General features: G+C 35.0%; 1 protein-coding gene and 1 pseudogene across 2 annotated transcripts in view; both read right to left on the bottom strand.

Moving 5' to 3' along the window:
* LOC138306828 (amine oxidase [flavin-containing]-like) overlaps positions 1-13,082 on the bottom strand; it is a 76,774-nt gene extending 63,692 nt beyond the window's left edge. For both annotated transcript variants that reach the window (XM_069247314.1, XM_069247313.1), the window contains exon 1: positions 13,003-13,082. In XM_069247314.1, the coding sequence (XP_069103415.1) occupies positions 13,003-13,051 (49 nt within the window). In that variant the 5' untranslated portion in view covers positions 13,052-13,082. The remainder of the gene's footprint in view (positions 1-13,002) is intronic.
* Positions 13,083-19,299: 6,217 nt separating this feature from the next.
* LOC138307852 (zinc finger MYM-type protein 3-like) lies at positions 19,300-21,304 on the bottom strand (annotated as a pseudogene).
* Between the last annotated feature and the right edge of the window lie 5,620 nt (positions 21,305-26,924).

Consider the following 26,924-nt stretch of genomic DNA (forward strand, 5'->3'; position numbering starts at 1 on the left):
TCATTACATGGTATGTGTGTGTGTGGTTATAGATTATCATTACATGGTATGTGTGTGTGGTTATAGATTATCATTACATGGTATGTGTGTGTGTGGTTATAGATTATCATTACATGGTATGTGTGTGTGTGGTTATAGATTATCATTACATGGTATGTGTGTGTGGTTATATATTATCATTACATGGTATGTGTGTGTGGTTATAGATTATCATTACATGGTATGTGTGTGTGGTTATAGATTATCATTACATGGTATGTGTGTGTGGTTATAGATTATCATTACATGGTATGTGTGTGTGGTTATAGATTATCATTACATGGTATGTGTGTGTGGTTATAGATTATCATTACATGGTATGTGTGTGTGGTTATAGATTATCATTACATGGTATGTGTGTGTGTGGTTATAGATTATCATTACATGGTATATGTGTGTGTGGTTATAGATTATCATTACATGGTATGTGTGTGTGTGGTTATAGATTATCATTACATGGTATGTGTGTGTGGTTATAGATTATCATTACATGGTATGTGTGTGTGGTTATAGATTATCATTACATGGTATGTGTGTGTGGTTATAGATTATCATTACATGGTATGTGTGTGTGGTTATAGATTATCATTACATGGTATATGTGTGTGTGGTTATAGATTATCATTACATGGTATGTGTGTGTGGTTATAGATTATCATTACATGGTATGTGTGTGTGGTTATAGATTATCATTACATGGTATGTGTGTGTGGTTATAGATTATCATTACATGGTATGTGTGTGTGGTTATAGATTATCATTACATGGTATGTGTGTGTGTGGTTATAGATTATCATTACATGGTATGTGTGTGTGGTTATAGATTATCATTACATGGTATGTGTGTGTGTGGTTATAGATTATCATTACATGGTATGTGTGTGTGGTTATAGATTATCATTACATGGTATGTGTGTGTGGTTATAGATTATCATTACATGGTATGTGTGTGTGGTTATAGATTATCATTACATGGTATGTGTGTGTGGTTATAGATTATCATTACATGGTATGTGTGTGTGTGGTTATAGATTATCATTACATGGTATGTGTGTGTGGTTATAGATTATCATTACATGGTATGTGTGTGTGTGGTTATTAGATTATCATTACATGGTATGTGTGTGTGGTTATAGATTATCATTACATGGTGTGTGTGTGTGGTTATAGATTATCATTACATGGTATGTGTGTGTGGTTATAGATTATCATTACATGGTATGTGTGTGTGGTGGTTATAGATTATCATTACATGGTATGTGTGTGTGGTTATAGATTATCATTACATGGTATGTGTGTGTGTGGTTATAGATTATCATTACATGGTATGTGTGTGTGGTTATAGATTATCATTACATGGTATGTATGTGTGTGTGGTTATAGATTATCATTACATGGTATGTGTGTGTGGTTATAGATTATCATTACATGGTATGTGTGTGTGGTTATAGATTATCATTACATGGTATGTGTGTGTGGTTATAGATTATCATTACATGGTATGTGTGTGTGGTTATAGATTATCATTACATGGTATGTGTGTGTGGTTATAGATTATCATTACATGGTATGTGTGTGTGTGGTTATAGATTATCATTACATGGTATGTGTGTGTGTGGTTATAGATTATCATTACATGGTATGTGTGTGTGTGGTTATAGATTATCATTACATGGTATGTGTGTGTGTGGTTATAGATTATCATTATCCATTGTATGTGTGTGTGGTTATAGATTATCATTACATGGTATGAGTGTGTGGTTATAGATCGTCATTACATGGCCATGGTATGTGTGTGTGTGGTTATAGATTATCATTACATGGTATATGTGTGTGTGGTTATAGATTATCATTACATGGTATGTGTGTGTGGTTATAGATTATCATTACATGGTATGTGTGTGTGGTTATAGATTATCATTACATGGTATGTGTGTGTGGTTATAGATTATCATTACATGGTATGTGTGTGTGTTATAGATTATCATTACATGGTATGTGTTGTGGTTATATCATTATCATTACATGGTATGTGTGTGTGTGGTTATAGATTATCATTACATGGTATGTGTGTGTGGTTATAGATTATCATTACATGGTATGTGTGTGTGGTTATAGATTATCATTACATGGTATGTGTGTGTGTGGTTATAGATTATCATTACATGGTATGTGTGTGTGGTATATAGATTATCATTACATGGTATGTGTGTGTGGTTATAGATTATCATTACATGGTATGTGTGTGTGGTTATAGATTATCATTACATGGTATGTGTGTGTGGTTATAGATTATCATTACATGGTATGTGTGTGTGGTTATAGATTATCATTACATGGTATGTGTGTGTGGTTATAGATTATCATTACATGGTATGTGTGTGTGTGGTTATAGATTATCATTACATGGTATGTGTGTGTGTGGTTATAGATTATCATTACATGGTATGTGTGTGTGGTTATAGATTATCATTACATGGTATGTGTGTGTGGTTATAGATTATCATTACATGGTATGTGTGTGTGTGTGGTTATAGATTATCATTACATGGTATGTGTGTGTGGTTATAGATTATCATTACATGGTATGTGTGTGTGGTTATAGATTATCATTACATGGTATGTGTGTGTGGTTATAGATTATCATTACATGGTATGTGTGTGTGGTTATAGATTATCATTACATGGTATGTGTGTGTGTGGTTATAGATTATCATTACATGGTATGTGTGTGTGGTTATAGATTATCATTACATGGTATGTGTGTGTGGTTATAGATTATCATTACATGGTATGTGTGTGTGGTTATAGATTATCATTACATGGTATGTGTGTGTGGTTATAGATTATCATTACATGGTATGTGTGTGTGGTTATAGATTATCATTACATGGTATGTGTGTGTGTGGTTATAGATTATCATTACATGGTATGTGTGTGTGGTTATAGATTATCATTACATGGTATGTGTGTGTGTGGTTTATAGATTATCATTACATGGTATGTGTGTGTGTGGTTATAGATTATCATTACATGGTATGTGTGTGTGGTTATAGATTATCATTACATGGTATATGTGTGTGTGGTTATAGATTATCATTACATGGTATGTGTGTGTGGTTATAGATTATCATTACATGGTATGTGTGTGTGTGGTTATAGATTATCATTACATGGTATGTGTGTGTGTGGTTATAGATTATCATTACATGGTATGTGTGTGTGTGGTTATAGATTATCATTACATGGTATGTGTGTGTGTGGTTATAGATTATCATTACATGGTATGTGTGTGTGGTTATAGATTATCATTACATGGTATGTGTGTGTGTGGTTATAGATTATCATTACATGGTATGTGTGTGTGGTTATGTCATTAATGTATGTGTGTGTGTGGTTATAGATTATCATTACATGGTATGTGTGTGTGGTTATAGATTATCATTACATGGTATGTGTGTGTGGTTATAGATTATCATTACATGGTATATGTGTGTGGTTATAGATTATCATTACATGGTATGTGTGTGTGGTTATAGATTATCATTACATGGTATGTGTGTGTGGTTATAGATCGTCATTACATTACATGGTATGTGTGTGTGGTTATAGATTATCATTACATGGTATGTGTGTGTGGTTATAGATTATCATTACATGGTATGTGTGTGTGGTTATAGATTATCATTACATGGTATGTGTGTGTGTGGTTATAGATTATCATTACATGGTATGTGTGTGTGTGGTTATAGATTATCATTACATGGTATGTGTGTGTGGTTATAGATTATCATTACATGGTATGTGTGTGTGGATTATAGATTATCATTACATGGTATGTGTGTGTGTGGTTATAGATTATCATTACATGGTATGTGTGTGTGGTTATAGATTATCATTACATGGTATGTGTGTGTGGTTATAGATTATCATTACATGGTATGTGTGTGTGTGGTTATAGATTATCATTACATGGTATGTGTGTGTGGTTATAGATTATCATTACATGGTATATGTGTGTGGTTATAGATTATCATTACATGGTATGTGTGTGTGGTTATAAATGTATGTGTGTGTGTGGTTATAGATTATCATTACATGGTATGTATGTGTGTGTGGTTATAGATTATCATTACATGGTATGTGTGTGTGGTTATAGATTATCATTACATGGTATATGTGTGTGTGGTTATAGATTATCATTACATGGTATATGTGTGTGTGGTTATAGATTATCATTACATGGTATGTGTGTGTGTGGTTATAGATTATCATTACATGGTATGTGTGTGTGTGGTTATATATATATCATTACATGGTAGTGTGTGTGTGGTTATGATTATCATTACATGGTATGTGTGTGTGGTTATAGATTATCATTACATGGTATGTGTGTGTGGTTATAGATATCATTACATGGTATGTGTGTGTGTGGTTATAGATTATCATTACATGGTATGTGTGTGTGTGGTTATAGATTATCATTACATGGTATGTGTGTGTGGTTATAGATTATCATTACATGGTATGTGTGTGTGGTTATATATTATCATTACATGGTATGTGTGTGTGGTTATAGATTATTATTACAGGGTATGTGTGTGTGGTTATAGATTATCATTCCATGGTATGTGTGTGTGGTTATATATTATCATTACATGGTATGTGTGTGTGGTTATATATTATCATTACATGGTATATGTGTGTGTGGTTATATATTATCATTACATGGTATGTGTGTGTGGTTATAGATTATCATTACATGGTATGTGTGTGTGGTTATAGATTATCATTACATGGCCATGGTATGTGTGTGTGGTTATAGATTATCATTACATGGTATATGTGTGTGTGGTTATAGATTATCATTACATGGTATGTGTGTGTGGTTATATATTATCATTACATGGTATGTGTGTGTGGTTATATATTATCATTACATGGTATATGTGTGTGTGGTTATAGATTATCATTACATGGTATGTGTGTGTGGTTATAGATTATCATTACATGGTATGTGTGTGTGGTTATAGATTATCATTACATGGTATGTGTGTGTGGTTATAGATTATCATTACATGGTATGTGTGTGTGGTTATAGATTATCATTACATAGTTTATGTGTGTGGTTATAGATTATCTTTGCGCGTGACTAAGACTCTGGGACAAAGGTATACTATTGTGAAAAATAATTATATTCGAGGCATGGATAAAAATACCAATATGACGGCTGTCGTCCCTTTTTTCTGTCTTATTAGGTTAGGGTCAGGATGATGTTTTCATTATTTTTCGTCCCCCGTCGCGCGTCGTGTATCATGCGCTGTTCGCCGTACGCCGCTGACCTTGCGTAAACTGTTCACATTTTGAATTTCTTCTCCAGTTTAACGGGTTCAATTTAACTGAAACCTATTTGAAGTTATCCTTACATGGTCCCGCTCAAGTATTGTTAATTTTCGAGTTGAACGGAAATTCAAGATGGCCGCGACAGCCGCCATTTTGAAAACACATTGTGAACTTCTTCTCAAGTTCTACCGGTACGATTTGCTGAAATTTGCCGGGAATGAACCCGACATGGTCCTGACAAACTCTTGTTATTTTTTCGGGTGGATCCGAAATCCAAAATGGCCGCCACAGCCGCTATTTTGAAAACACATTTTGAACTTCTCTTTAAGTTCTACATATGCGATTCGGCTGACACTTGCCTAAAATGATCCTGACATGATGTTGACAAAATGTTGTTTTTATCATATATCCACAAAAAACTACATTTCACAGAATTATTATTTCCTTTATTTCCTCCAATATTGGAGAGTTTACAGAAAACAATAATTGATAAACAAAGAAACAATGATTTGCTGCAAAATTGTATTAACTACATTTTGTATGTTACACTTGTGACATAAATGGGCAACAACACTGATAGCGGATTATACGGTAAAAAAAGTTGAAATGACACTGCTAGGTATAAATATAATTTAGTATGGATGTGTGTGAGTGTGTTTGGTGGATATGGCAGGAATACTAGCTAAGTAAAATGACATTTAGTTATGTGGCTAATTCTGTTTAACGTTTTTGTTGATAGCGGAAAGCAACTTGAGATTCCAGGTCCGGTCACGCTATCCCAAACAAATCAGCCATTACAAATGAATGCTACATATAAATTATTTCGTAAGTGATTTAATATGAACGTGTTGTGCTAACCAAAGTTCAAGTTTTATTGACTCCGAGTCTGCTGACTCATCAGTTGGATATCCATACAAACATTGTACTACAAACGTAGAATACAAACATAGAGATAGATGGTAGAGTATAGCTAATTAATCAATTAAGATATTTTTGCGTCAGCAGCTTTGAGATGTTCTAATTCTTTTACCTTTATAAAAAGTTGTATTAATTCATAGATACTTTGTTTTTAGAAATAATAGTTTTTCTTGATTTGTACCGCACATCAGGCAACATGAACATTTTAAAACAAGATGAGATTCATCTCCAACATCATTTTAATTACACAAAGTACAAATTCTTAGTTGACGTTGTATATTTTGGTAACTACTCTTTTCTACATTAATTATGCAGATTAAGTTGATGTTTGGTGTGATATATAGAGTAATTCCATTTAAAGACTTTCCAACGCTGACCATTGAATGGTATTTTTCCTCTATCAAAAACGTGAGCAGACGAATTAATAATTTGCTTCAGTAACAAAAGTTACTTACTTTACATCATTACCATCATCGAAAGGTTTGAAAAATTTTCTTTTACTTCAAGATAAAAATAATTATGTATTCCTGAAAAAAATCCATCGCACAATGCCTACATAGAATGAAGTATTGATCGTGCATGTACCAAAATCAGAATAAAATATTTTATAGGTAATTTTGTGTATATACACACCATTAAACATCAGAAATTAGAGAAGTGGTTTCATTATGCAGAGTTTAACAATCACTCTCCTATATAATTGTATATTGTAACCATGTATGTACGTATGTTTTGCCTATTGGCCGTAAGGCCCGCGAAATAAAGAAACTTGACACTTGAAACATCAGTCATTGTTCAAATGAAGGGTTGCTATGGAGACCTTAACGACTAGGCCACCACAACAGCGGAGAATAGCGGCATCAACGTTACCATGGACACTTGATCATGGTTTAATATCAACACTATTCTTGATAGTTGCTCAACATTCAAGTACAGAGGGTATGCGATATTTCAAATAAATTATTATGTTGCCGTGTATCATGTGCAAAAAGCTAGGTAAATACATATTTTTAATGTGTTCACATTTCCCGACTTATGCTTTAGTGATTGTTCTGGTTCTAGATCATAGTAGTCAGCGCACCCATGTGTAAACAAATATCGTCATTTGATAGATAACAAAAGTACATTGCTCAACTTCAATGTGTGCATGCATTTAAATCATTTTAACTAAAATCCCTTGAATTAATGCGTACACACAGTTAACCAGCAAGCTATAAAGTGGCTTCAATCCTTAATATTTACATAATCACAACACAGTACCCATATGTTTCTACTTAGCTCAATGGGTGATATTTTCCAGTATTTACATTGGCAGTATTTACATTGACAGTTAGGCTCTGGCGTAACATAACATAACATAAAAATTTATCAATATGGAAATATATTCTTATGAAAATATTTGAAATGGATTGAAATGTAGTACTTATCGTTGTATATCCTGTTTTATCAATGGCACTATTTCATCTACTGTTATTGTTTATAGTCGGTTGCCCGTGGCAACACACCGGAAGATGATAGACCTCAACTCTTTCCCGCTAAATCATTGGCTGTGCCATCAAATAATTTTCAATATTCAAGGGTATAACTTTTATTTTCATACTTTGTTTTTCACCCCTTTTCTTTTAATAACGGGAATGACTATATAAATGTAAACATAAGCATGCATGGTTGTCATATTTTTGACATGCATTGGTGTGTATCATACATAGAGTGTTCTAGCATATCTATCATGGTGCACTAGCGCGCACTATGGCTATGCTTAATTGGTACATTGTAAAGTGACTTCTTAGAGCTATACATAGAGAATATCAAAACAACGGCGTGCTTGGTTAACGGCCTGTTAACAGCCATGGCCGATTGAGTACGTGTCAGGTTAAGAAGCTGAAGAAAACCGAAGTACACGGAGAAAAACCACCGCCCAGCAGTCAGTGCCTGGCAACTGCCCATATGGGATTCGAGCTCGCGATCGAGATGTGGAGGTCTTGTGGTAATATGTGGGACATCTAAAAGTAATGTTTATAAAGCGTCATAATGTATGTCCGCGTTTGAAATGATTTACACGGTACATTTCACCAAACACTTTTGCGGGTTTCAGCTGGATGTTTCTGATAGAAGAAATAAACAAGAGATCCCAGAGGGATCTTGGCGCCCACCAAAGAATGAGCTATGTCTGACAATGGAAAGAGGGGTCTTTTCTCTGCATTTCAATTTTTTTCAAACATACTACATATAAAATTTTACACAAATCGCTTCAGTACTTTCTGAGAAATAGCAGTAACAAACTTCAACTATCAAAATCCAAGATGGCTGCCTGACGGCCATCTTTTTCATGAATCGGTCCAAAAACGCAATATGCACAACTAGGGCCCTAGTGGCACCTACATATGAAATTTGAAATAGATCCCTTCAGTAGATTTATCTGAGAAATGGCAATAACAATCTTTAACTATAAAAATCCAAGTTGGCTGCATGCCATGTGCATGGCAGCCATCTCGTAGACCGATCTGTCCGAAAAGACAATATGCACAACTAGGGCCTTAGTTGCACCTACATATGAAATTTGAAATAGATCCCTTCAGTAGTATCTGAGAAATAGCAATAACAAACTTTATAAAAATCCAAGATGGCTGCATGGTAGGGCTGGATCAATATATCGATATACCGAAACGTATTGGTTTTTCGCAGCGTATCGAATATCGATATGCAAACATGCTGTATATCGCTGTATCGTTTTAACCAATCAACCTAGTGTTTTCGTTCGCTATCAATAGAAATAGGAAATTCCAACAAAATGTATTCTAAAACATTTCAATCAAAAGGAAGTGTTTATAGCATCTGCCTCACCTAGATGCATTAGAAATGACTTTTCATAACTAATCATACGAATTGACAGTAATTTATTTACACAGATGATACAACGAATAAAATGTTCGGTAGGTTTTATCCAGGTTATATAATGTATTATCAAAATTGTCTTTTATTGTCACAGTATTCAAAACACAACGGTCAACTTAATTTGAAAAAGAAGTCCACTGTATCGTCAATATGAATCGTGTATTGTTTCAGTGTATTGTCAATACGTATCGTATCGCTTTAGACATTCCAATAACCAGCCCTACTGCATGGCGGCCATCTTGTTGACCGATTGGTCCCAAACTGCAATATGCACAACAAGGGCCCTAGGGGAACCGACATATGAAATTTGAGACAGGTCCCTTCAGTACTTTCTGAGAAATAGCGATAACAAGAATTGTTAACGGACGGACGGAGGGACAGACGGACGGAAGGACGGACGACGAATCACGGAGAAAAGAAATTTGAATAGCCCGCCATCTGATGATGATGATGGGCTAAAAACTGGTCAGAATTTTCGATCGGTAATGACAAATTAAATTCAAGATACCGATGTAACGTTGAAAATGGACCCCAGTTGAAAACTGACTACGGTTATTGTTCAACAAACCTGCCGTTGAGAATTGACCCTCAAAGCTGTCAATTTTCAACGGCATGTTCAATTTTCAACGGCATTCGGGGTCAGTTTTCAACGTTGAAAAATAACAATAGGTCCATTTTCAACGGAGGTCCGTTTTCAGTGGAGGTCTTTTTTCAGTGTTACACTGGCTGTGTCCTTTATGAGGTACAACTTGATTTTGTCATATAGTATTCACTGTGACATCCACACATAAGTGTACATGTACATTGACTGTGTTGTGTAGTGAACTATTTACATGTATCAAGGACACACATTCTGCTTATCAGTGGGATGTTCTGAATTTTTAAAAAAAAAACACGGATCAAGTCAAACACGTGAATCGTCATCAGAGATAAACACAAGTGTGTGTGTTTTAAAGTTGAATGCAATTACAGTGTGCGTATATCGAACGACTTTTTATTCAGCTTAATTTGAAGATTTTGTTTTAACTAGAGGTCCATGGGCCTTAACGGTCATCTGACTATTGGCACAAAACATCATAATAACAGTATACCGTAGTCTGTAAGTTTCTAAATGCCCTAAAAACTAGGTAAAGGCCATCCACTTGAACACACTTAGTAGCCCTTTATACAGTTATGCTTTAGGTCCAATATAAGGTCTCTAGGCCTCTTAGTTATTCACAAGAAGTTTTTAGCCTATTTGACCCCTTTGACCTTGAATGTTGGTCAAGTTCATTCGTTTAAAGAAATTTTGTAGCACTTCATCCCAGCATGTCAAAGGCCCAATATCAGGTATTTAGGTCTCGTTTCAAGATTTTCACCATTTTTGACCCGCGTGACCTTGAATGAAAGTCAATGTCATTCATTTCAAAAATTTGTTTCCACAGATGTTCCACGACAAGTATTAAAGGATTAAGGATTAAGGAGGAGAGTCAGATTTCAAAGCCAAGATTCAGGAAAGTTTCTGTTTTGGAGCCCCGCCGTTCTGTCCCCTTTTTATAAAAAAAAAGATTGTACTCCCTTAATGATGTTTCACCACAAATATGGTTGCTATCCACTCGAAGGTTAATGAGGAATAGCAGTCCCTAGGTGTTGAACCTAGCTCGTTTACATACAATATGGATGTCTTTCCCAAATGATGTTTCACACCAAATATGGTTGTAACCCATTCAAGAGTTATGGAGGAGCAGGATTAAAAGCCAAATTTCAGTAACCCCGCCCCTCTATCCCCCAAGGTCGGACTTAACTCATTTATATGAGGTATGATTGTCCTTCCCCGATGATGTTTCACACCAAATATGGTTGTAATTCACTCAAAGGACAATGAAGCTTTTGTATGAAATAGACTTATGCACGACGCACGGCGCGCGACGACAGACGAAACACGATGGCAATAGGTCATCCTGACCTTTGGTCAGATGACCTATTACCTTTGATCAGATAACCTAAAAATTAACGAATTACAACTTATACTAATTCCTTAAAGAATGGAAAATAATTTTCACAATTTGATAAGGAACTTAGAGGGGAGATTAAAATACACAGACAAAACACTTGAAATGTCGAGATGTATCCTTATTTGCAGGGACAGCTATCTTAACTTGAAAAAGAGCTGGTTTGCATACTATCCAAATGAGGAAAATATACGTTCAGAAGATATATTTGTTGAAGTACTTGAAGCGTGTTGAACATATCAACAGTGCGCGGCGTTGCTAGCCTGAATATATGCTCAGTGTAAGCTATGACATTTAAACCGACTGTCATAAATTGCAGGTCAATTTGTAACTGACAAAAATCAGACACAATATGACATTAAAATAGTGAATTGGTACATAGAGAAAATAAAGTGTTTGCTTTGTTAACAGCTGAAGTTATTTACAGTGAATTAATAATACATTAACCGTTTAGTCACTTGTTATCGCCTACCTGACTACACCAATTACTAGGATTTCTCTCACCAACTAAAGTCAGTCATATGACTCCACCTATTACAAGGATTTTAAGTCTGTCTACATGACTCCACCTATTACAAGGATTTTAAGTCTGTCTACATGACTCCACCTATTACAAGGATTTTAAGTTAGTCTACATGACTCCACCTATTACAAGGATTTTAAGTCTGTCTACATGACTCCACCTATTACAAGGATTTTAAGTCAGTCTACATGACTCCACCTTTTACATGGATTTGTGATAACTATGTAATATGTATGTTTGTGTACCTTATATACAGACTTATAGTAATACGGATATATATTTGTTATTACAAACGGCATGTATCATTTATAATGTCTCATCTATATATGTTTGTAACTAATTATTATAAGCATTGTCCATCGTCCGTGTTTGCCACCATTAGATAATGGCGAAATGTAGTTGAATATATATTCCTTTCTACTGATTATATTTTCTTGTATTGATATGTATATATGTGTGTAACGTGTGTATGTTAGAATGTTTCTTTATTTATGAATTTATCGTTTTCTGTAAACTCTTCAATATTGGAGGAAATAAAGGAAATAATAATGACCCCAGCTATTTCTAGAATTTGTCTCGCCAACTATTTATGTAAAGTCGGTGTTCTATTGGGCTGTCCCAGTACCAACTCCGCCATAGCCGGTCCCAAGCCTGTGTTAAGAAAGGAGAGGAGGGAAGTCTCGACTAGAGATTGTAACCAAACAACCAACTATCAGGTATGCCAGTACCGTCTGGGATGTCTAAAGTACCGCTGACCTAGGGTGTACTATTGACCATAAACAGATATACAGCATGTACCATAACAACTCGGCTATGCGAATCGTGATTCTTCATCGAAAGCGATGCGAAATGTTAATTATTATTAAATTGAAATTTGGGACCATACGCCATATAGTCACTATTGGAAGGCTCACGGAACATGCTTCTTTGGCTCAGGTGGTAGAGTTGATGCTTTCGATCGGATTCGAACAAATTATTTACCAGTTGGGAAGATGTTTAAGACAGACAAACAAATAAAAACATTAACGTTTACAATGATTTTAGGAGAGACATCTAGACCTGTGTACCGGAAGAGAACTCGATACAATCTCTTATCACATTAAATTTACATAGGTATAATGTATAGAGCACAGACGACACTAACAGACTAACGCATCACATTTTAACATTGCCTGTGTGTTAAATAGGTGCAAATAGTACATTATGAACGACAGTTGTTACCAGAAACATCACATTTAAAGCTTCGAATGCTACATATTAACATAGTATGTGTGATAAATGTGCAATCCCTACCGCTGAGGCCAGCTCCTATTACAATCACGTCCACTTGGCTAGCTGTCATCCTTATCACTAACTGACACGATACCACACGAGAGACGTATCGAAACTATATCGGCACTCCTCTACAGTTTTCCTTTACGAGTTACAAAACGTAGTGGAAATCGATCGATACTGGTCAGCGGGTGATCTATCGATTCAGCATCACGTGCTTCTTTCTCGTGTAATATAGCGTGACGATGATTTGTGAGAACGTAACTAGACCTCTATATCCAGTCAATTAAATGAGATAGGTGTCTAGGTAAAGTATCAAATGAGACAGGTGTCTGGGTAAAGTATTAAATGAGTAGGTGTCTAGGTAAAGTATTAAATTAGATAGGTGTCTGGGTAAAGTATCAAATGAGATAGGTGTCCGGGTAAAGTATTAAATGAGACAGGTGTCTGGGTAAAGTATTAAATGAGATAGGTGTCTGGGTAAAGTATTAAATGAGATAGGTGTCTGGGTAAAGTATTAAATGAGATAGGTGTCTGGGTAAAGTATTAAATGAGATAGGTGTCTGGGTAAAGTATTAAATGAGATATGTGTCTAGGTAAAGTATTAAATAAGATAGGTGTCTGGGTAAAGTATTAAATAAGATAGGTGTCTGGGTAAAGTATTAAATGAGATAGGTGTCTGGGTAAAGTATTAAATGAGATAGGTGTCTGGGTAAAGTATTAAATGAGATAGGTGTCTGGGTAAAGTATTAAATGAGATAGGTGTCTTGGTAAAGTATTAAATGAGATATGTGTCTAGGTAAAGTATTAAATGAGATAGGTGTCTGGGTAAAGTATTAAATGAGATAGGTGTCTGGGTAAAGTATTAAATGAGATAGGTGTCTGGGTAAAGTATTAAATGAGATAGGTGTCTGGGTAAAGTATTAAATGAGATAGGTGTCTGGGTAAAGTATTAAATGAGATAGGTGTCTGGGTAAAGTATTAAATGAGATATGTGTCTAGGTAAAGTATTAAATAAGATAGGTGTCTGGGTAAAGTATTAAATGAGATAGGTGTCTGGGTAAAGTATTAAATGAGATAGGTGTCTGGGTAAAGTATCAAATGAGATAGGTGTCTGGGTAAAGTATCAAATGAGAAGTCTGGGTAAAGTATTGCATGAGATATGTGTCTGGGTAAAGTATTACATGAGATAGGTGTCTAGGTAAAGTATTAAATGAAATAGGTGTCTGGGTAAAGTATCAAATGAGATAGGTGTCTGGGTAAAGTATCAAATGAGATAGGTGTCTGGGTAAAGTATTAAATGAGATAGGTGTCTGGGTAAAGTATTAAATGAGATATGTGTCTAGGTAAAGTATTAAATAAGATAGGTGTCTGGGTAAAGTATTAAATGAGATAGGTGTCTAGGTAAAGTATCAAATGAGATAATTGTCTGGGTAAAGTATCAAATGAGATAGGTGTCTGGGTAAAGTATCAAATGAGAAGTGTCTGGGTAAAGTATAATGAGAAGTCTGGTAAAGTATTACATGAGATATGTGTCTGGTAAAGTATTAATGAGATAGGTGTCTAGGTAAAGTATTAAATGAGATAAGTGTCTGGTAAAGTATTAAATAGATAGGTGTCTGGGTAAAGTATCAAATGAGATAGGTGTCTGGGTAAAGTATTAAATGAGATGAGATAGGTGTCTGGGTAAGTATTATAGGTGTCTGGTAAGTATTAAATGAGATAGGTGTCTGGGTAAGTATAAATGAGATAGTGTCTGGTAAAGTATTAAATGAGATAGGTGTCTGGGTGAAGTATCAAATGAGATAGGTGTCTGGTAAAGTATTAAATGAGATAGGTGTCTGGTAAAGTAAGTATAAAATGAGATAGGTGTCTGGGTAAAGTATTAAATGAGATAGGTGTCTGGGTAAAGTATCAAATGAGATAGGTGTCTGGGTAAAGTATTAAATGAGATAGGTGTCTGGGTAAAGTATTAAATGAGATAGGTGTCTGGGTAAAGTATTAAATGAGATAGGTGTCTGGGTAAAGTATTAAATGAGATAGGTGTCTGGGTAAAGTATCAAATGAGATAGGTGTCTGGGTAAAGTATCAAATGAGATTGGTGTTTGTGTAAATGTATTATATGAGATAGGTGTCTGGGTAAAGTATTAAATGAGATAGGTGTCTGGGTAAAGTATTAAATGAGATAGGTGTCTGGGTAAAGTATAAATGAGTGTCTGGTGTCTGGTAAAGTATTAAATGAGATAGGTGTCTGGGTAAAGTATAAATGAGATAGGGTCTGGGTAAAGTATTAAATGAGATAGGTGTCTGGGTAAAGTATTAAATGAGATAGGTGTCTGGGTAAAGTATTAAATGAGATAGGTGTCTGGGTAAAGTATTAAATGAGATAGGTGTCTGGGTAAAGTATAAATGAGATAGGTGTCTGGGTAAAGTATAAATGAGATAGTGTTGGTAAGTATTAAATGAGAGATAGGTGTCTGGGTAAAGTATTAAATGAGATAGGTGTCTGGGTAAAGTATTAAATGAGATAGGTGTCTGGTAAGTATAAATGAGATAGGTGTCTGGGTAAAGTATTAAATGAGATAGGTGTCTGGGTAAAGTATAAATGAGATAGGTGTCTGGTAAAGTATAAATGAGATAGGTGTCTGGGTAAAGTATTAAATGAGATAGGTGTCTGGGTAAAGTATTAAATGAGATAGGTGTCTGGGTAAAGTATTAAATGAGATAGGTGTCTGGGTAAAGTATTAAATGAGATAGGTGTCTGGGTAAAGTATTAAATGAGATAGGTGTCTGGGTAAAGTATTAATGAGATAGGTGTCTGGTAAAGTATTAATAGAAGGTCTGGTAAGTATTAAATGAGATAGTGTCTGTAAAGTATATGAGGTGTCTGTAAAGTATTAAATAAGATAGGTGTCTGGGTAAAGTATTAAATGAGATAGGTGTCTAGGTAAAGTATCAAATGAGATAATTGTCAGGGTAAATTATCAAATGAGATAGGTGTCTGGGTAAAGTATCAAATGAGATAAGTGTCTGGGTAAAGTATCAAATGAGAAGTCTGGGTAAAGTATTACATGAGATATGTGTCTGGGTAAAGTATTACATGAGATAGGTGTCTAGGTAAAGTATTAAATGAGATAAGTGTCTCGGTAAAGTATTATATGAGATAGGTGTCTGGGTAAAGTATCAAATGAGATAGGTGTCTGGGTAAAGTATCAAATGAGATAAAAAATGAGATAGGTGTCTGGGTGAAGTATTAAATGAGATAGGTGTCTGGGTAAGGTATTAAATGAGATAGGTGTCTGGGTAAAGTGCTAAATGAGATAGGTGTCTGGGTAAAGTATTAAATGAGATAGGTGTCTGGGTAAAGTATTAAATGAGATAGGTGTCTGAGTAAAGTATCAAATGAGATAGGTGTCTGAGTGAAGTATTAAATGAGATAGGTGTCTGGGTAAAGTATTAAATGAGATAGGTGTCTGGGTAAAGTATTAAATGATATAGGTGTCTGGGTAAAGTATCGAATGAGATAGGTGTCTGGGTAAAAGTATTCTATGAGATAGGAGTCTGGGTAAAGTATTAAATGAGATAGGTGTCTGGGTAAAGTATTAAATGAGATAGGTGTCTGGGTAAAGTATTAAATGAGATAGGTGTCTGGGTAAAGTATTAAATGAGATATGTGTCTAGGTAAAGTATTAAATAAGATAGGTGTCTGGGTAAAGTATTAAATGAGATAGGTGTCTAGGTAAAGTATCAAATGAGATAATTGTCTGGGTAAAGTATCAAATGAGATAGGTGTCTGGGTAAAGTATCAAATGAGATAAGTGTCTGGGTAAAGTATCAAATGAGAAGTCTGGGTAAAGTATTACATGAGATATGTGTCTGGGTAAAGTATTACATGAGATAGGTGTCTAGGTAAAGTATTAAATGAGATAAGTGTCTCGGTAAAGTATTATATGAGATAGGTGTCTGGGTAAAGTATCAAATGAGATAGGTGTCTGGGTAAAGTATCAAATGAGATAAAAAATGAGATAGGTGTCTGGGTGAAGTATTAAATGAGATAGGTGTCTGGGTAAGGTATTAAATGAGATAGGTGTCTGAGTGAAGTATCAAATGAGATAGGTGTCTGGGTAAAGTATTAAATGAGATAGGTGTCTGGGTAAAGTATCAAATGAGATAGAAAATGAGATAGGTGTCTAGGTAAAGTATTAAATGAGATAAGTGTCTGGGTAAAGTGCTAAATGAGATAGGTGTCTGGGTAAAGTATTAAATGAGATAGGTGTCTGGGTAAAGTATTAAATGAGATAGGTGTCTGAGTGAAGTATCAAATGAGATAGGTGTCTGAGTGAAGTATTAAATGAGATAGGTGTCTGGGTAAAGTATTAAATGAGATAGGTGTCTGGGTAAAGTATTAAATGATATAGGTGTCTGGGTAAAGTATCGAATGAGATAGGTGTCTGGGTAAAAGTATTCTATGAGATAGGAGTCTGGGTAAAGTATTAAATGAGATAGGTGTCTGGGTAAAGTATTAAATAATAGGTGTCTTGGGTAAAGTATTAAATGAAATAGGTGTCTGGGTAAAGTATCGAATGAGACAGGTGTCTGGGTAAAGTATCAAATGAGATAGGTGTCTGGGTAAAGTATCAAATGAGATTGGTGTTTGAGTGAAGTATTAATCGAGATAGGTGTCTGGGTAAAGTATCAAATGAGATAGGTGTCTGGGTAAAGTATCAAATGAGATAGAAAATGAGATAGGTGTCTGGGTAAAGTATTACATGAGATAAATGTCTAGGCAAAGTATTTTCTTGTAATATTTGATGCGTTACTTGTTTCTGACAATTATATTTTGATGCGTACACTGCTCATTTACAAATGTACTCGTATAAAGGGTACATCAATCTTTTTTTTCTAAATATTTTAGTCATTTATCTCTCAGAATGGATCTATTACTAGATTCTACAATGTTACCGAATAGCCAACAGTCGGCTTATATGGAAAAAAATATATGTATAGTTTATGCACTTCCTTCAACTTGCAAAAATGTGTGAAATGTTATCTCGAAAATGATTAAGATGTATTCATTTCATTTTTAGATAGCAAGAAAGCCTTCGATACTCTGTGGCATGTACATGTAGGCTTGCTTCTCAAACTGTACAATCTAGGGTTGAAGGGGAAAATTAGGGTTTTATTAAATAAGTAATGTAATACTTTTAAAGGCCACCAATCTCATCCTGTTCTTATCCAGAGAGGTATCTGCAAAAATGTACTTGGTTTTTATAAATAATTTACCTCCCAGTGGGCACACAACATCCGGAGGACGTTTTTATTAGGTCCAATCGCAACGTTGCATTTAGGTTGCAAAAAGGTTGCAAATGAAAGTTTGGGGAACGTTTTTTGACAACGTCCCACGAATGTTTTCATATAATGTTTTTACAACGTTTGTATGTTACGTTGTTTATTTTCATTATTCTAGTATTTTGAAGTACAATAACAACAAAATATAGTGTTTATATAATATTTTAATGTCTTCTGCTTATCCCGCATGAAATAGGTGCAACAACTTCCACCTAGACTGTTTGTGTAGGAGCCATTTCACGTACTTCCGTGTAGACTTATGTAAGCATTTTCATCTGTAAAAGAAAAACAGAATAAAACATTAAACATCTATATAATGATTTAGACGATACATGTTTCATGTGCCGGCACGTTATTATATAAATAAAAACACAAATAGGATACAGGCACTGAGGCACATCAGGGAATTTGTATAAGTTAATGTATATGTGTATACATACTCATAATACTGACTACACACATAGATAAAATAACTTACCGCGATATAATATAATAAACACATTCTTTTAAAAAGAAGTTTGTATACGAATCAACAAAGACTTACCTTGAAATATCTGTCGATATCTGGAAGTTATCCTGTTTGGACGCTGTCGAGGCTAAGAAATGTTATCCGTGTAAAGCACGTGTGTACACAAAGTTTTCAATAATGAAAATTTTTCTCTCGGAACGCTTCTCGACTTTACATATCGTGACTACATTATGCAAATTATGTAATGTTGGGCTTGTGTGTAAACTCGAGAAGCGTTCCGAGAGAAGAATGAACATGGCGGTGACGGTTAAAGTAAGTGAGCTACGCGATGTTTAAATGGAGTTTCTACAAAGTACGGGTCATGAATCTTCCAAAGGAGATTGTGGATGAACACAGTTATGGGTACTATTTACCACCACAAGCGTAGATTTTGTGATTTTGGCTTGGTTTTTGAGGTACCCATAAGAGCCGAGACGACATTTCGACCGGACAGGGAAATGTCTACCTAGCATATTTTTAGCAAATTTCCCGATTCATCAAGCCATAACTTCGTCAATACTTGGCCAATTTTGTTCATCAAGCACTCAATGGAAAGATAAATTATTTCTCTTTAAGGTAAGATATCCGTCAATGTTGTATAGAACCCATTTATCAAAATAATCACGGTTTTAAGAAAATAGGTCCGTTTTTCTCGACCGCCGAGTTCATACCCTTGATACTATAGTATATATATATATGTATACTGTTAGTTTAAAAAAAAAATCGTGCCAGGTCCCTGTGCTCCAACGGCTTCCAGGTACCGTTCAAAATAGTCTGCAATACATCGGTCACCTGCAAGTAATAACGAGAGTATCGTTATCACATTGTAACGTTTATGGTTACTATAGTTTGATCACAATAATAAAATGTTAATAACGTTATTTATGCTTAGCAGTCGCTGTCATTTCAACATTTACTATACTTTACCATGATGTTTGACCTTTTGCTGTGTTGGTGGACCGTAAAAAACGGTAAAGAAATGATATATCTGGCCATGGTGTATACCCCAAATTATAACATTAATTATCATAAATAAAGTACAAGTGTGCACAATAACCATCAATTAGTATCACAAAGTCTCTACAGTTTTAAATATACTAATTGTGTCAATATTCAATGACACTTCGGATCTCCAAACATACATATTAATTGTTTTTGTTTTAAATAAAATACAAAATCTAAATTTAATAATATAAAACTAACCTTCTTGGCAGTAATGTCTAATTTTCTTATTGACCAATTCCCTATCCTTCAGTCCTCCTTTGTGGGTTTTACAGCTTCTCCCATTGAATTCGACGTATTTCCCGTGTTGATCACTGTCGACAATGAACTGCTCACATGTAAGAGCATGATGTTCATCGTGTCCTCAAAGCCCGAAATGTTTACATGCGTAGAAAAAAACAGTACATTGTAACGACTCTGCAGTGTCAGCTCCAAAAACGCCACTTTCCCATAATTTCAATTCATCCTCGGGCATCAATGGCTGGGCTTGTTTTATGTTTGTTCCTAGTCCGTAAGAAAGAAGTTCCTTCATTCTCGCATCCAATACCTTACGGAAACTGTTGAACACGCCATTTTGAGAGTCCAAAAAATTCTTGTCAGTTACATTACTATCTCTCAAATGACGTAGAAGTCCACATACGATTAAGTATAGAGAACGTGGAGGGTAAGGGGTTCCATCTCTCTTCCTCGTTTCCATAACAAACCTTGGCAGGAAATAGTTCATCTGTTCACCTGTCATTTCAAGAAATTTCGGGATCGTTTCACCACCGGCGGCATTTCCATTTTGGCGCCAACTCTCAAACACACCCCTCGCCCAAGCAGTGTTCTTTTTAGTGTTAACATTTTCCTGTTGTCCGATTAAATCGTTCATTTCTTGGGTAGATACAGCTTCTCCGAAACGTTTGTTTTCTAAATTAAGGACTTCAGTCTCCGGTAATTCTAAAGCAAATGACACTAGTCCATCTAGCTCGTCCGTATCCATTTCCGCATGTGAAATTGAAGAAACGGGCTCACAGTATTTAGCAACACATTGCGTAAGAGACAAATCATCAATTCCGTCAAAAGCCTTCACTTCATTTTCAATATCCTGGCATGCTTGCGATAATACAATGTCGTCCAACTCGTCTTCTTGTAACGAAAGGAAATCCAAGTCCTTTAGATTTATTGTGGAGCTTGCCGATGGAGTAGACATCCTGCAGCTTTCAAGTCTCCAAATGAAAATGACGTGCAAGTCTGCAGGTGCCCCTAATTGATTCAGTTGATTGATTTTGGCGGGAAATTCTGTAGGAAATGGTCTGACAGTCTAGACAGAACGTCACATGGGCCGCATAATTGGATGTTGATTGATTTTGGCGGGAAATTCACCAGAAAAAGCAAAATGGCACTGATTGGTCCCTAGAAATGGTGACAGTTGATTGACAACCAAGATACAAGCCATTTATTGAATGTCTTTAGACTCGTGCACACTCGTCCAGACATTCAATAACTATAACTGATTCAGTGGGAGATGCCCGCAGAACATATTATATACAAATGTGACAGTTGTATATGTAATATATAGGCCTAGGCTAGTACATGTACATGTATAGTACATACATGTCTTTCCCTTCCCGTCATGTTTATATCTCATAACATGCGTGTAAGATGCCCCATGTCTTGGTCATGTTCTCCAATATATAATTAAATATAAATATATATATATAGTACTCCTACAATGCAAGTTAGGCCTACAACACTGTTAATAAAACAAACAGACACATATACAGTACATGTAGATCACAGTACACAGTTGTATGGGATATTTTATACATGTGTACATGTACACTGTACTGTACATGCACACAGTACATATACACTGCACAGTACATATTTATCATTGTTGTTTGTCATGTTGTAATTATCAAATAATACATCAATAAAACGCCACCAGTTCCAGTGAAACGAGGCCCTGTTCGTGAATCGTGATTGTTTACATGATGATGACATGGACGTCGACCCTCCTGTCAAAATCGGAACGGTTGTTTCGCCCCAAATTACGCAATGTACATCATTGAAAAATAATCAACAGGAGCTAGTGACACGATGATAACAGATGAGAATATTGGCTACAAATCTTTAAAGGGACAATTCACTCAGGCTAATTCTTTTATATAACCAAGAAGCAAAATATTGTTCAACATTTCTTATAAAACATTTACTCAATATATTGACAAATTCCACATCATTGTTACTCTATACCGTTGTAACTACAAATCGTTGATCAATACGATTAAACAGGTACATTATGCACTCTGTACCCATACCCGAGCCAAAGTCACGCACGTTAAACAAATGAATTACATAACCACTGAGGAGGTAATAAAATGATTCTTAGGCAAGACAATTCATCTAATAAGGTAAACCACTACTGTCAGAGCGATTTAAGCAGTTCTAGACAAAAGTTGCATTACTCTACGAGCAAGGGACAGGGTTCGGCATACAAGATGTTCGACCACAATGTGTAATGGCGGACAGCGAGCGAGTTTGAAAGTTTCAAACACATTTCACCACCATGGGCTTTTCGAGCATATCACAAAAAACCGACTGATCTAATTTCCATTAGTACCGTTTTTCCCCGATATATCTAAAAAATTTAATGTTTTCTTTGATTGAATTGTCCCTTTAATAAAATGTAGAATCTACATTGACCATACAGACTTTGCGCTCTTGGGCAAATGGACCTTGACCGAACGGAATTTGGGGCGAAAGAAACAACGTACCGTGATCACAGGGATCTGAAAATTAGTTACAGATTATATAATCATGGACCCACCAGAGTGCCCTAAGACCATTTAAGACGTTTTAGAGCTCTAGATAAAACACGATAAAAATCATACACTACATGGTACTATCTACGAGAAGGGTGGCAAGCTTTTAGACTCAAATATCTAACCCGCCTACATTTAGCGGCTATAAAAACACATTTCTAGTACATCGTCATACAAACGGTTACTACCGTTGGAAAGAGCGATAATTTTCCTTTCTTAATCATCATACACATCAATACAAAGTGCCGTCATTAAGACGATATAAGCCCCATTATGACAAACACCTTGAACGGCAGCTAATTAATATTCACGGTGGCCGCTCCGGATAAAATATGCACTGCTTGGGGTGGCACAGGTCCTGGGTATATCATCATGGGTGTTTGCAAATCAGTTAACGTTGGTGAGACAATATTCTGGTATCCCTGATATGGGTAATTCTGACTATTATTACTGTTCAAAATTTGAGGACTGTTCAAAATTGATTTTCTGGGACTGACACTGCCTGCACATGTCTATTTGTACTTGACATACTAGCGATACCCGACGAATCATTCATATTGATACGTGTACACGACTGACCTTCCTGTCCTTTGACTTTGTTGGTAGTCTCTTGATCTTTTTTCCCGCCTTCTTCCTTTTCCGTGTAGGCATTTAATGAGATGGCGTAATATCAGCATGCTATACAGAACACTCCAACCAAAGATAAGGCAGCCAGGACGAGGTTCCCTCTTAAATACCATATTTGCAGATTGTATCGCTGACACTCATCCGTGCATGTATGCGCGACAAAAGTATTACACGTTTGTCTTGTACGGTAAGACATTATCTATATACGCACATACTCATTCAAAATGGGTGTTCTCTAAACGCCAACATATCTATCATTAGTGGGTAGGTGTTGTTTTAGGAAACAATAGGAAGTCATTATATACTGTTTCATAAAAGCTGTCTTTATTTTCATCCGCAAAGTCACCTGATATTTACCTGTATTGCAATCAGTATCAAAGGTCACATTGTTTTTTGGTTTTTTTTTTTTTTTTTTTTTTTGAAAAATAGTTCCTTCAATATATTTGAAGAATTTTTTATGACACCGCTTACAATATTAAGAGCGCAGCTCTCTGCGCGGCCGAAGGCCGCGTAGAGCGTAGCTCTAATATGAATTTAAGGCAAAGCCTCAGAAGAGCGCAGCTACATGTAAAAGATTATAACATCACAACTTTATATTGTCTATTTTTTTCTACGAGATTAACAATAAAATATTTCACTGACATGCACATACTATCGATAGTTAGAAAGAATTCAAAATAATCTAAATGGAATAGTTCAATATACTTCAATCTTGTTAATACGCGCGAATCTGTGCCGTCATCTTTGGCGTCAGGTTTTGTGACGTCACCGCTGACAGTGCCGCGCGCTTGAGAACATACACAACTTATATATATATATATTGGACCAGTGCATTTATTGCGTTGTTCTTGTATATATGTAAATTAAAACTACTAACAGTAATTTTAAAGCGTATCCCGATGACACATTTCGTCTAGTACAGAAAATTTCAAATCTCGTCGTGCTGATAACGAGAATTAAATCATGGCTGCCTACATGGAGGCGCGAAACTTTTCTCGCGGGACACAATTTCAAAGTCCAAGGGGTACTGGAATGTATTGGAATCTAAATGCTCACACACGTGTTATGGTTAGTAGAGCTTCGCTCGGCTCATTCCCCGAACACCAACTCTGGTTAATACAATGGGGGTATTTTTTGAAGTTTAGTTATAGTCTGTTTCAAAATCTAACACCAACTCAGGTAACTTTTTGAACCAGGTAATTTTTATACTCATACCTATGATAAGATACATCATAAGATATGCTACAGTTTTGTTAATGAAGGTCAAGCACTCACTGATATATTTTATATTATTTATTATATAATTACTCTTACTTTTTTTTTTAAATCATTATATAAAAACACACTGTACAATATTTATTAGAGTGTCACACATATTTTACAATTGTAATTGATTGAAGCACTAGTTAAACCGAATGTGTATTTTTAATAAGATATTTTAATTGGTATATATTTTACAGTAATTAAAATATCCTAGCACTCAAGTAATTCAATGTTTTCCGAAATAATCTTATAATAAAAAGATAATATGAATTCCGCGGGACACGATTTCAAAGTCCAAGGGGTACTGGAATGTATTGGATCTTTATGCTTACACACATGTTATGGTTAGTAGAGCTTCGCTCTACGCGGCCTTCGGCCGCGCAGAGAGCTGCGCTCTTATTATCAAAGTGTCGTTCATATACTTGATTATTAATTAACAAATACATTCATTTAAACATCTTCCTATATAATTTACTATCTTTACTTAAATCAACAGGCTCCCTGATTCATTAATGTAATTCAAAGGATAGGAAAGTGAGGATGTGTGTGAGAGAGTGTAAGGATGTGTATATTAATTCATTAAAGTTTAATTTGTATAAAATGTTATACATTAATGGAAGAGGGAAAGGGTTGACATTTATTTATGTATGCACTGCCTGTTACCCAATTTCATTGTGTATAATTTATGACCCTGGCTGTTAATAGGACGTTAATTAATCAAACAAACGATGTAAAATTCATATACAATAAAATATTTTAATTGAATTGATATGGAAAATAGTTCCTGCCAATTTAAGCAAGGTGCAACAGCTGTGATGCTGATCGTGATCTGAGTCTGTGAATAAGTATATCTATGCCACTAACAGATTCAATTAATCCTAGCTATCCTGTTAAATTCGTTATTTAGTTATATAGTTACTATAAATATACTTATTTATGAATATCGTATGCTAATCTTCTTGATGTAATTTTAATCTTATATCTGAGTAAAGCTACACTATGTGTGTAAGTGTGTGTATGTGTGAGAGTGTGTGTAAGTGTGTGTATGTGTGAGAGTGTGTGTAAGGGTGTGTATGTGTGAGAGTGTGTGTAAGTGTGTGTATGTGTGAGAGTGTGTGTAAGGGTGTGTATGTGTGAGAGTGTGTGTAAGGGTGTGTATGTGTGAGAGAGAGGGGTATGTATGGGATTGTTAACATGCATATATTCAATTACAATAATCCTATAATATTGTCCATCTACATGTATGTATGTAAATATGTATTCAATGTAACCTCGGGGACGGGAGAAGACTTATATAGGCTTGCCTGTTGTCTGATCCCTTTGTTATTAATAAAATATGTTGAAATGAAATGAGTCGGCATATGTCATCAAGTCAATGGTTCCACTCTGGTATCCCAGATAATGTCTGTATATTCTAAAATTAGTCTGATATAGGAGAGTTATAAAGTTCTTGGTGAATGTCTATCTAGTTTATGTTTCAATGTTCTTAATAAGTTCTGTCTTGATGTTTTTCACAAATATTAAAAATGTGATCCGACCATGATCCTTTTTTTGATCAGCCCTTGAAGAAATTGACGATAGATCATCATTCAAGAACTCTGCATGTGTTATTGTCAGTAAAAGGTCATCGTCATTATTAATACAGAGATGTGTCATCAGCAAATATTTTTACATAAGATATTATCTGTGTGTTAAGTCATTTATAAACAATAGGAAAAGAAAAGACCAAGTACTGAACCTTGCGGTACTCTAGCATTTATCAGTTTTTCAATGGATTAATTGATATTCGTTTATGATTACGAGTTGTTTTCTGTCAGATAAGTAGGCTTCAAACTAATCTTACAGTTTACCTTTAATTCCATATTTTTTTCAACTTATACAATAAGCCTAAATGCCATACTCGATCAAAAGTCTTACTTATTATATCACAGAAAACAGATGAAAATAGTGATTGATCCTATCAACAAAGGGAGGAAACATCTTGACTTATAAGAGAAATCCCTCCCTCCACTAAGTGTTTAAAAGGGTCATTTTATGATATATCTGACATTATTTGTTTCTCCTAAATATTGTCCAATTAGAAGAAATCCTCTGAATTAAAGAGGAAGATTCTCATCCTTGAAAATTGAAAAAAATACACAGTCAAATACATGTATAGATCAATAAGAAACTGTAAATTCGACAATTCTAGTACAGATGTTTTACAAAGTGTATATTAATCTAAATCTGAAAACTAAAATAAGTCCGAAATTATAAGAAATGATGAGACATTGAATGATCTGGTATAGTATTTCTATTAAATATTTACACTTATCACGCTGAGAAATAGCACAAAAATGTATAGCTTAAGACTAAGATGTTCAATTCAAGTATCATGGCAAATATGG

The sequence above is a fragment of the Argopecten irradians genome, chromosome 14 (assembly GCF_041381155.1).
Source record: "Argopecten irradians isolate NY chromosome 14, Ai_NY, whole genome shotgun sequence".
NCBI lineage: Eukaryota > Metazoa > Mollusca > Bivalvia > Pectinida > Pectinidae > Argopecten > Argopecten irradians.